The sequence below is a fragment of the Octopus bimaculoides genome, chromosome 21 (assembly GCF_046866305.1).
Source record: "Octopus bimaculoides isolate indiv1 chromosome 21, ASM4686630v1, whole genome shotgun sequence".
Taxonomy (NCBI): Eukaryota; Metazoa; Mollusca; class Cephalopoda; order Octopoda; family Octopodidae; genus Octopus; species Octopus bimaculoides.
The window spans coordinates 8,003,153-8,015,652 of NC_142948.1; the positions used below are offsets into that span (position 1 = coordinate 8,003,153).

A 12,500-nucleotide genomic window follows, 5' to 3' on the forward strand; every position below is an offset into this window, starting at 1 on the left:
ATAAGAAGAAGTTCAGTTGAAGCAGCACCCTGATCTCAAAACTTTGCACTCTATCAAGGAACAAGCTCTAGCAACCTTTCAGATGAACTCTATTTTGGTTATGCAGGGATCCAGCTGGATCATTTGCTGATAGTTCTATCAGAATAGAACCCTCTGGAAAGTACATCTGATGACTGTTCCTTCATGATCCTCACAGGAATATGTGGGCAATGAAGATAGAAGTTTATAGTACAGGTTTTCACTAATGTCTCTATCTCTTGCTTTAGCTTCTATTTCTAGCAGGTCACTCTCTTACAAACAGTCTTATTTCAGATTTTTTCCCCTCTTCTGGCTTAATTAACAGACAATTTAATTAAATCATTTCTCATTGTCTTTTCTCTCTTAGTGGACTGGTTTTAGATAAACAATCGTAAAACACCAGCTTAACGGTGTTTTAGCATTTAATTCCATTGTCCTGCCATGAAAGAGTTGTCAGTTTACATAGGTCTCATTGAGGAGATAAACACTCACTATTCACATATGGACGTTGAATTTGATAAACTGTACACTTTCTTTACTATTAAGCTGTAGCTTTGAACAAATGTATGATATTTTCTGTCTATTCTCTTCATCTGCTATTACTGCTTCAGTCTTATCTCTTTGTCTCTTTCTTACAGTTAAATCAGAAGAAGAATAACACTACACTTAACCTTTTATAAAGTCTTTGAAACTGATTTGGAAAAAAAGGCAGTGGGGAGATTACACCTCATTGATCGCAGTAGTTGGTTGTGTGCGTCTTATAGACAAAAATAGGTTGCATTCTATTACGTCTTGTTTGCATTTTGTGGCCTGTTCTGCTCTCTTTTTTTCTTATAAATCCTCTTAATTCTATTTCAGTCATATTGTGTGTGTATGAATGAGAAAGGTTTTATCTGTTCAGTCATCCAAACTAAAATACCTATAATAAAAACCCTGCCTCCCAAGGGCATATTAGGTTTCTTTTCTGTTCAAAACAAATAATAAAATAAGTGATTATCCCCCAAAAGGTTATTTCCTTTCCTTACAGGAAGCTGTTATTCTTCATCTATTCCATTTACTGTATTGATTCCTGTCATGGTGGACCACTTTTTTAGGTGCTTTGATTTCCAGTAATTCTATCCTATAAGCATTTATAACTTTCTCACTTCATGATTGACTACTTGCCAGATTAGGAAGTGCATCCACAAGGGAAAACCCTACTTCAATAATGCAACTTATTTCAGTAGAGAAAGTGTGCATGCATTTGTGTGTGTGTGTGTGTGTGTGTGTGTGTGTGTTAGTAGACTTTAGTTATCTCTTAACTTTGGCTGTCCTTATTACAATGATGCTAGTGTAAATATATCTGTCTCTGTAACTGAAACTCTGCTAGCACTATCTCACCACCTGTTACATTCTCCCTGTGCAAATTGTACCTCACACTACTTCTTTGCACTTCTCTGCAGGAATGGAATAGACTGTAAGAAAAAAGAGACAGATGGACAAACAGACAGATGGAGTTGATATTTGTTATATCACTGTCTAACAAATAAAACTCAGTCAGTGCATGCTGGCTGTCCTCAGTATTCAATAAGGGAGCTTCTACAGAGTTGTTTGATCTGATAGAAACAGTAGCCACAATCTTCCTCAAATCATCCTCAACTATCTTGAAGGGTATATTGAAGAGTTTATTAAATTCTTAATGTTAAAATATATGGGACAGTTACCCCTGGAATATCTTTCAACACAGGTCTGTTTGATCAGGTCTGATCTGGGTTAAACAACAATGACAAGGAAGGTTAATCTAAGCCAACAAGCTAGAAATAACAGCTAAATTTCCATCAGATTACACTCAAATTAAGAACATGTTGGACTTCACGTGTGTGTGTGAATAAGAGGAAATCACCTGCAGTGTTTTTCTTCTTTTTTTTTTCTAGCAATTAAAAAGTAGTAATTACGATATATCAGGTGTTAGGTTTTACCTGTAATTAAGTCTTGGACATTAATGCAGCAACCAGAATAATTAATGGGAAAGACATCATCAAAATGCAAGATATGTCTATAAGATATAAATTCATATTTAATTAACAAAATGATTTTTGTAATAGTCACAGTGGTGATGGTAGTGGTAACAGCAAAGGTTTTTTCTTTTCTTAGTTTCGTTTTTAATCACCACAAAGCTCAATATTTTCTGCTAAAAAAAAAAAGTTGTCATAATCTAGGATTCTGCTACCTTGGTCGAATGGACAATTTTCAACAGTATTAAGGATGTCACATACAGAAAGACATGAGTTGTGGCTTTCATTCTTTACCTAACAGCATTAACAGTGAAGAACGTAATCCTGTGAAATGCCACATGTCTTCCTCTCTAAACAGGTTTAAAGAAAGTAACATTAGTTGCCTCACCTTTATCACTGCAGATATTCTGACTGAGGGCAAAAGATGAGATCTTAACCCCACTGACACTAATGAAACTCAACTAGATTGAAACTGTTATCATCATCATCGTCATCATCGTTTAACGTCCGCTTTCCATGCTGGCATGGGTTGGACGATTTGACTGAGGACTGGTGAAACCAGATGGCTGCACCAGGCTCCAATCTGATTTGGCAGAGTTTCTACAGCTGGATGCCCTTCCTAACGCCAACCACTCCGAGAGTGTAGTAGGTGCTTTTACGTGCCACTGGCACGAAGGCCAGTCAGGCGGTACTGGCAACGGCCACGTTCAAATGGTGTATTTTACGTGCCACCTGCACAGGAGCCAGTTCGGCAGCACTGGCAATGATCTCGCTCGAATGGCAACGATCTCGCTCAAATTGTTCTTAATTGTTTTAGAGGAACTACATTTCTTCCAAATTGTTTCAGGGCAAAGCTAGACACATCTCCTTTACAACTGTTTAAATACATACTTTGAGATGCTAGCAATTTCGGTCTCATAGGTAGTTTTATCCAGCAAAAGAGATCATTAGGTGATGTCCAACAATGTTTTGACCTTAAACCACAACATCCTCTAGTTGGTGGGTTGGCAGTAATGGCCAGTTTTCTTGTGCATCATCTACTTTCTTGCTCATTTCTTCCTCCCACTTGTTCCTGAGCCAGCAAAAGGTTCTTTCTTCCACTTCCCCCAAACTGCGTCCAACTATTTTTCTTCCCTTCTCTGCCACTGTCTTCATTTCGCTTCTTAGATTTATTAAATATTTGATTTAGAAATGTGCATTTAAATTACGATTGGTGCATCATTTGTAAGAGCCAAAACAAATGTTTAGTATTTGTTGCAGATGGCAGAAAATGGGTGAAATGCCAGAATTTTACAACTCTGTGGAAAATAATTTTAGATAATGTGTTTAATAATAAAAAAGCCATCCTTTTTCTCACTACAGCATGGTTGCTCCATTTATTATAAATTTATTATAAATACTTTTGCATTAAATTTAAGAACAATTGTATTTAACAGTGAATTGTATAACTAAGGTTAAAAAAATTGTTGGATTGTTAATTGTTAATGTTAAATTTGTTTGTTTTCTCTCTCTCCCTCAGCTCACTCATTTTCTCTCTCTTTCTGGCTCTGTTTTTATTACAGAGGAATGGAAAAAGCAGTCTCATTTTTTTTCATTTTTGTATAAGAACTCTTAAGAGTTTTTGCTGTTGCTTATGTATTAGAGGGACGAATTTCATTCTGACACATGTCAAGCATTTACATGTTATTGTCATGGCTGAAGAAAGTCAAAGTGCATCTTGACATTCTCATGAATCACTGCTGGGGTGATGTTCGCCTTGCTTCAATGTATATTGTGCTTATAACATGACATGTCTATGAAAAGATGGTGTGTGTGCATGTATATATATATATATATATATATATATGTATATGTATATGTATGTATGTATAAATGAATCTCTTTTGATCACCAGAAGTGATAAATTACAGGACTTTTTTATTCTCTTGTTTAAGTCATTTTACTGCAGCCATGCTGAAGCACTGCTTTTAAGGGTTTTAGTCAAAAAAATTGACCCCAGGACTTATTTTGATTTTTTTAATCCTTGTACTTATTCTGTGGGTCTCTTTTGCTGAACCACTAAGTTATGGAGACATAAACACACTAACAACGCATGTCAAGCAGTGATGGGACAAACACAGGCACAAAAACACACACAAACACACACGCATGCACAACAGGCTTCTTTCAATTTGTGACTACTAAATCCACTCACAAGGCTTCAGTTGGCTCGAGGCTGTAGTAGAAGGCATTTGCCCAATGTGCCACACAGTAGGATTGAACTCAGAACCATATGATTGGGAAGCAAACTTCTTACCACATAGCCATTCATGTGCCTATATGTAGAATATGTTTTAATACATTATAACTGAAAGGCTCCGATTTCCAATACTCAGAGTTGCTTGTTTCCAATCATCAGTTGGTAAACTGAGCCTTGGTTTTTTTTTTAAATACCCACTGTCTGAATATTTTTTAAAATACAAAATGAAAGTTTGAAGAAAACTCTTCTCTTTTTGTTTCTTCATTTAAAAACATTTATGGATGACATGCGCAAAAATGGCTGCTTCAAGTTCACATTTTAAAAATTTCATTTCCGGTTTTGTTAATATTATTATAAATATCATAAACTCCATACAATCAAAGTCATGAAATTGTGTTGCTGTTTAAACATTAGATATGATATACAGATGGCTATTGAAGAGTTTTTATTTAACCCTTTAACATTTGGATGTCTTTGTCAAATGTAATGCTTAATTTATTCACATTGTTTTGAATTAATCACACATTGTTTTTTAGCTTCAAGATTTCAATAATATAATTGTTATTTTTAGAATGACTTGTAGAGTAGATGTGAGTGGCTGCACCTGGCCAGTTTGAACATAAAACAAGTAGAATATTTGGGCCAGATATGGCCGGTTTAAATGCTAAATTGTTAAACATTGAAGTGGAAGTATTGACTTGGAAATTCATCCCCTCCTATGTTTGTGCCCTCTGGGTATCTGTGTTTCTGTCTGTCTAAATCAGATAAAATTGTTATTTTGTTTTCTGTAACCCTAGTTGATGATGTATTCTGGATTTGGTAGCCGACTGTTTAAATGTCTGTCCTCTAATTTGATGTATCGAATATTGAAAAAATAGACAAACCATTAATTGTCTCCATTTGCATTTAATGACGATGAAGATTTATTAACGAAAGAGAAGAGGAACATCATAAAATCTCTCTGAATGATAAAATTCGTTACCGGAAAATCCATTTAATTTTAGTAGGAATTATTTGCAAAAGTATAACTATAAATGCATCGATTAAGTACTGGTCATTGGTCAATTATCTTCATATTGTCTGTCTTTACATGGACTTTAAGAAAAATACCAACCATTTTAGGTAATAAATTATAATATAGCTCCTTCATAATTACCAATGCACTTCTCTCACTCCATTCCCCCCACCAGCCTTTTTCTCTCCCTCTTCATTTTTTCTCCATCTCTTTCCTCTTCTCTCTTTCTCACCTTTCCATTCTTTCTTCCTCTCCCGTCTCTCTCCTCCTCCTCCTCTTTTCTCTCACTCCCTTTCTCCTTTATTCCTCCTTTCTTTATCACCCTTTAACTTTCTCCTTTCCTTTATCTCCCATTCCTTTCTCTCCCCTTTCTTCACCCCATTTCTATCTCCTTTTCTCTCTCCTTCCTCCCTTCCTCTCTCCCCTTCTCCCCCCCCATCTCTTTGTGCCCCCCCCTCCATTTTTTACATTACTCTGGCCAATCATGGTATTGTCCAGGGAATAGGACATTGTCACATTCCCGCTGCACATTGCAATCATGTTAGCTTTTATTCATTTATTATTATCATAAATAACTATTTTTTTTTCCACCAATCCTTCCTTAACCTTTTTGCACTATTATCGAAGCGATTGTCTGCTTCTTCTCTGTCTGGTCAATTATTGGATTGGCCGGCTTTCATACCTATTTAACCACATCAGAGCAGACAACCAATGAAGATGTGAGTTACTATTCATTTCCTGAATGCAAACGATCTTTATATATTACATATTGGTTGAGTTCTGCATCAAAGTTGGGTTTTTTTTTTTATCCTTCATCTTTTCAAAAAAAAAAAAAAAGAAAATTTTTTTTGTAATATATTCTTCTTATTGTGGCTTTTGTTTGCATGAGCCAAGGGTCATCTAAATATTACTACCTCGATATTAACTGCATATGTGTCTGTTGTTATTGTTGCTTTGTGAACATTGCTATTTAAATCTTCATCGCATTGTCATTTCACTTTCATTTCCCATGATCTTTTCTAAATCATCATCATTATAATAATAATAATAATAATAATAATAATAATAATAATAGCTGTTCAGTAACAATAGTTTTATCCAACTGCATAAAAATTCCAGGTTAATTATGAATTAAAATTGAAGTTACATATGATGTTTGTCTGTTGGTCCGTTTTCCTGCTTTTGGTTACTTTTTCCTTTCCGTATTGCAACATTCTTTATTTGAAATTTCATATTGAAACAGCTTATGTTCCTCTCTTCCTGCCACTATTTTTTTAAACTTTTCGTTTGGTCCATTTTTTGTACCATTTTTTCAAATGAGAAAATCATTATTTCCTCTCATGAGTTTCACCCTTTTTTATTTATTTAAATTTTGTTTTTCATCCAGAGCAGGGCCACTTAGTTGCTTGGCCTCCAAGCACTAACAGGCACACTTCTTCAGCCTCCGGCCCATAGCTGTGCCATCTCCTTTCTCTGCCTTTTCTATCGCCACTTGGAGCTGGCTGGTTTTATACATCCATCAAACAGGCATTCCCAGCCCATTTTCCTCTCTACATCGCATCACCCTTGGTGCATTTTACAGTAATGACTATGCCAAGAGTCATTGTATCTGCTCAGTTCTTTCAGACTGGGCAAAGAAAAAACAAAAAAAAAAATCTTCTGATAGTGAGGGGTCACCAAGGATTTCCTAAAACACAAGGTTAACTTGAAAATGTGTGTTTCTGATCATTGACATAACCATTCGTCTTAGCTGTTTGTTCTTTAACCCTTTAGCATTCTGATTATTCTGTCAAATGTAATGCTTATTTATCCACATTGTTTTGAGTTAATCATGCATTGTCTATCTCATAGCTTTGAGATTTCAACGTTTAGAATAACAGTGTGTTGTGGTAGGTGTGAGAAGCTGAATTTGGCCAGTTTGAGCATAAAACAGGAAGAATATTTTGGCTGGATATACCTGGTTTAAATGCTAAAGGGTTAAACTACATGTTTAAAAAAAAGAAAAAATTGCAGCAATAATGGCTGCTCAGTTTTGACACATCCTCTCCAACCATGCCACACATTAATGACACACATTTACAAAGTTTTTTGTTTTTATCTTTCTTTACTCTCCCTACGAAATGCTATGCAGTATTTATTCTGATTCTCTCTGTTCTTGAGTTCAGATCTCATAGAAATCAGCTTTACTTTTTATCTACCCATATCTATGCCGCCAAAGACGGAGGCTGCCACTCGAGGGCCAATGAGGCTTGGCATTAATGTCATCACAGATACTGCTATCGGAACGTAAGCAGAAGGAACAAATACCACAAGGTATCTCATTTGACGCTCTAGCACTTCTGTCAGTCCACCATCTTTGGACTGGTACTTTCTGCTTGATCCCGAAAGGGTAAAAGACAATGTTGGCCTCAGCGAGAATTGAACTAAGAGCATAGTGTGTCAGACTGCCAGGCAGTTTATCCTGTGGCCTGGTGGTTAGGCTGTTGTAGTCATGACTGCAAGATTGTGGTTAACATTCCTGGACCAGGTGGTGCATTATGTTCTTGGACAAGACACTTCATTTCTCATTGCTCCAGTCCACACAGGTGTAAACAAGTAAATTCTGTGACAACCTGGCATTGCATTCAGTGGGAACATTGTGGTCTTGGTCACTTTTACCCCATAGGAACTGGGTAACTGGCACTGTGAGTCTTGAGGAGCTGAGAGAGTAATATCTAGGAATTGATGAAGATAATGATGAGTCTATCCAGCACTCTAACAAATCTGCTAATTTGCCGCCTTTGAAGTGACAACCAGGAATCAAAACATATCTGAAGGAATTTGCCAGGAGCTGATTTTTATTTATTTATTTATCTCTCTCTCAGATTAATGTTACTCTGAGATGCTCCACAAATTCTAGATAAGAATATTAACTATCATTTTTTTTCTTCTTTTTCTGCTCATTATTAAAATCTTATATATATATATATATATATATATATATATTTAAATCATAAACGCTCTATTTTCTGTCAGCTAGCAGACAGAAATAATATGGTACTTCTCATGTGCTAAACTAACAGACTACATACCAACAAGTCAACCTCACACCACAGCAAAACCCTCACCATCCCTCCCTCCTGTTACTGTTATTCTTTTTTTCTTTTTCTTCCCCCTCTTTCTGCTTGCTGTTATAGTTTTTAACATTGTTGCAGAATTGCTACAATTCATGTTAATGTTCTGCAGAGGCAGAAACGAAATCATTTTTAGCAATTCAACAACAACAAACCCCCCCCCCCCCCAAAAAAAAAAATTCAACTGTGATATTGAAATTGACAAAAATTCTTATTACCACTCTGAAATAATTTATTCTGTTAATTTAATTGAATTTAATTTTTATTTTTATTTAATTTTCTTTTCTTCAATTCCACTTTCAATTGTATATTGCAAAACCTGTACCCAAACAAGCATGTTCCCACCCACATACTTTTTTCTACCAAATATGGCAACCGTACATAAATTCTGTTCTTGTTGTTACCGTAGCTGTTGTTGCTGTTATTGTTGCTCTTACTGTTGTTTGCCGTTGCTGTTCTTGTTGTTTCTGTTAAATACAATAAATATATATATTTTTCTGTTCATCGACCCATTGCCAAATATCAGAACGAATTTCACATTTCCCTACCAACCATCCAACCATCCATTACAAATGGATACATACCTGCTCGGTTTTTATTTTTTTTCAACCATTATTTGTTGAAAATTCATTCCCCAATGTCATTTTATGGAGAAGGGAAAAAACACATAAACAAATAAAGCCTGAAACATTTGTCTTTGATAACTACCCCCTGAACAGCCCCATTCAATGCCTATAAATGACATTAGAAGTCTGTTAAGGCTGCTGATAGATTTAGAGTTTCTTTTTGGGGGGGGGGGTACACAGGGAGGATTTCTTTTTGTTTGTTTTTTTTACCATTTTGCCATTAGTTTTGTGGAGAATATCAATTCTTCATTTATTAGTTATAGATTTTCTTACAAAAAACATTATCATTATTATTGATTCTGTGAGCTGGCAGAATCATTATTGTGATTGATAAAATGCTTAGTGGCATTTCTTTTGGCTCTTTATATCCTGGGTTCAAATCTTACCAAAGTTAACTTTGCCTTTCATCCTTTTTGGGCTGATGAAGTAAGTACCAGTTGAGCAATTGAGTCAATGTAATTGACTCACCCTCCTTTGATATTACTGGCCTTGTTCCATAAGTTTGAAATCATCATCATCATCATCATCATCATCATCATCATCATTATTATTTGTGGTATTTCTTGTGACTCTTTCCAACAGAAATACTGTAATGAAAGGTTCTTTGATAGAAACTTCCTGTTTTGAAGTGATCTATATTTAAGGCCTCCCGTATGAATTTCATGTTAACCTATGTTCCAAACTCTTTAATAATGACCTAGTTATCTTAATAAACTCTTCATTATTTTCAAAATTAATTGAAACAAAGCCAGTGTATTTCAACTGAAATATGGTAATGAAAATTTTAACGGTATTCAGTTGTATCTCTCTACATACTAATTTCAAATTTATCAATTTTGGGAGCAGAGTGAGAGATGGGCTCAGTAAAATCAATACCAGTAATGTACTGATATATTTTCAGTGCGGCTATTATACCTATCTTTTATGTGCTTTTGTAAAGAAAGTAAAAGTTTGCTTTAAAAGTTGTCAAAGCTTTCCCTGTCTCTATCTGTCTGTACTGTACAGACAGTCAAGCTTATATTCTCATTATTTTTCTATTGTAAAGCTTTTTAAAGTAATTTTTTGGAACTTATTTTGAGACTATTGTACGCAGTATTTTCTTTTTACACACAAAAAACAAACAAACAAACAAACAAAAAATCTGTGCTTAGTCTATGAATGTCTATGTGTGTTGTTTCTGCTATTGTATTGTGAATGCTCCTTGACTTGGTCCTACTATGGTGGAAGCTGTAATTTGTTTCTTTTCTGTGTGGTCTGTTGTTGGTCTTGCGGGCTTCCATACATATCTGGCAGCCTCGGAACAGACCACAAATGAAGACGTAAGTATAAACCAAATTGTTCTTAATAGAGAGAATACAAAGAAAGAAAAAGGGAAAAAATAATTTCATTTTCAAACAAGAGAAAGACATTGATGCAATTTGAAGACTTAACCTTTTTAGATTATAAAAAATTGGATATTTTTATTTATTTGTTATCCATTGACTTGTCTTAAATATTTTTTCTCATAAGTAAATGTTGGTAAACTTAATATACCCCATTTCCCTTTATATATATATATATATATGAGGTTGATTTTGCTGTTCATCCTTCTAGGGTTGATGAAATAAGCACCAATTGAGCCCTGGGGTCATAGTAATTCAACTTTTGCCTACCTGCAAAATTTTTGGCTTTCTGCCAAAAATTAGAATTATTATTATTATTGATAGGTGGCAAGTTGGCAGAATCGTTAACACACCGGCCAAAATGCTTAATGGCATTTCGTCTGTCCTTACATTCTAAGTTCAAATTCCTCCAAGGTTGAGTGTGTCTTACAGCATTTTGGAGTCAATGAAATAAGTACCAGTTACACACTGAAATCAATGTAATCGACTAGCCCCCTCCCCCTAAATTTCAGGCCTTGTGCTTATAGTAGAAAGGATTATTATTGATAGCACAATTGATAGTGTGCTAAAAAAATGGCATACAGTATTTAGTGACTTGCAACTTGCTCTAAGTTCAAATCCTACTTGGTTCAGCTTTACCTCTCAGTCCTGTTCTATCAATAATAAGTCCCAGTCAAATTAATGGTGATTGATATGGTTGACTAGATCTCCCCTTAAAGTCTGTAACTTATTTCTCTGTTCTAAATCGTTGGTATTACAATGGACTCAGGCTAACAGCTTGATGAAGATGGCATGGACAATTTTAAGGACCTTTTTTAGTTGCTTTACTGTGCATATTTTTGTGCCAGTGCTATGTAAAAGCACCCATTACATTCTGTAAAGAGGTTGGCATTAGAAAGGGCACCCAGTTGTAGAAACATGCGCAAACAAACATTGGATTCAGCACAGTCTTCTGGTCCTCACAGGTTCCTGTCAAAGTGTCCAACTTATGCATGGTAAAATAGACATAAACTGGCTGTGAAAAGAAAGTCTCATTCTTTTGGATGTAGGCTGGACCTTGTTGGCAAAATGAGCATCAACAGCATTCTTAAGTTAGTCTAATCATCTACCCTAGCCCCTCAAGTCAGCAGGAACATTGGCATGACATCTGTCTACTTGTTCTGTGGAATGTTTGTGTTATTGTGGTGTGGCCATTTGTGCTTATCAAACAACATGAAAGCACTTCTCTAAGACAGTTTCCATTCTCACTGTTAGAGTCATTGCATTGTTGAAGATGAGAATAAAATAACAGTGTCAAGCTGTCTCATCTCTCCCACCTTTTCCACTTCATTCTGATGATTCATGCCTCTATCATAAATCAGTTTTTCTTTCTGTGCTTCCTGTAACATTATATGAACTTTATTGAAACTGTAAAGATTCACCAAGTTTTGTTTTTAAATATGACCTGTCTGATGGTTGGTTTTGTGAAGTTTTTGCAGCTCCAATATATAATTATTGTACTGTACTTTTGGTATTCTAGTACTATTTTCTCCACCTTGTCTTGCACCTATGTGCTAACATGTGTGTGTATATATATATATATATATATATATATATATGTGTGTGTTTTAGATTGGTCCCTGAAATCATTGTTTTACTAAACTATTTATGACATATTTGCTATCACAAACTTCTTCCTTAAATTCATTTATTATACTAAACTGTTTCCCAAAATGTATTTGTTTTATTAAACTTCTTTCTGAAATAGAATTGTTTTACTAAACTGTTTCCTGAAATATTAAAATATATTATTAATTGCATATGTATTTCAATTAACTTGCAATACAATCATATTTTGGAGGGTCTTATATGTTGGTACAATGTAATATACTGTCTATGTCTAACTGCAACTTTGTTTGATAGTATATTGTATGATATATCTTTAAGTTTATACCTTAGCTTATGTGATATATCTGTAACTTTATTAAGTATACTATGCAAGGTGTTAACCAACTGAAATCTTATGTTAATTCATATTGTAATGAAACGTTGAGTGAGATTTCATTTTAAATATTAACCCTTTAGAAGGGCTAGTTTCAAGTGGGTTAGTATTAATAGAAGTTCACCCTTTAAC

At 34.9% G+C, this 12,500-nt stretch overlaps 1 protein-coding gene across 13 annotated transcripts in view; it reads left to right on the plus strand.

Moving 5' to 3' along the window:
- LOC106880938 (palmitoyltransferase ZDHHC9) overlaps positions 1–12,500 on the plus strand; it is a 169,219-nt gene that overhangs the window by 108,434 nt on the left and 48,285 nt on the right. For 7 of the 13 annotated variants that reach the window (XM_089339439.1, XM_089339430.1, XM_089339433.1 and 4 more), the window contains exon 6: positions 10,222–10,324. In XM_089339439.1, the coding sequence (XP_089195565.1) occupies positions 10,222–10,324 (103 nt within the window). Of the gene's footprint in view, positions 1–5,882; positions 5,986–10,221; positions 10,325–12,500 lie in introns of all 13 variants that reach the window. The other 6 variants (XM_089339432.1, XM_089339442.1, XM_089339434.1 and 3 more) reach the window with 1 other exon arrangement.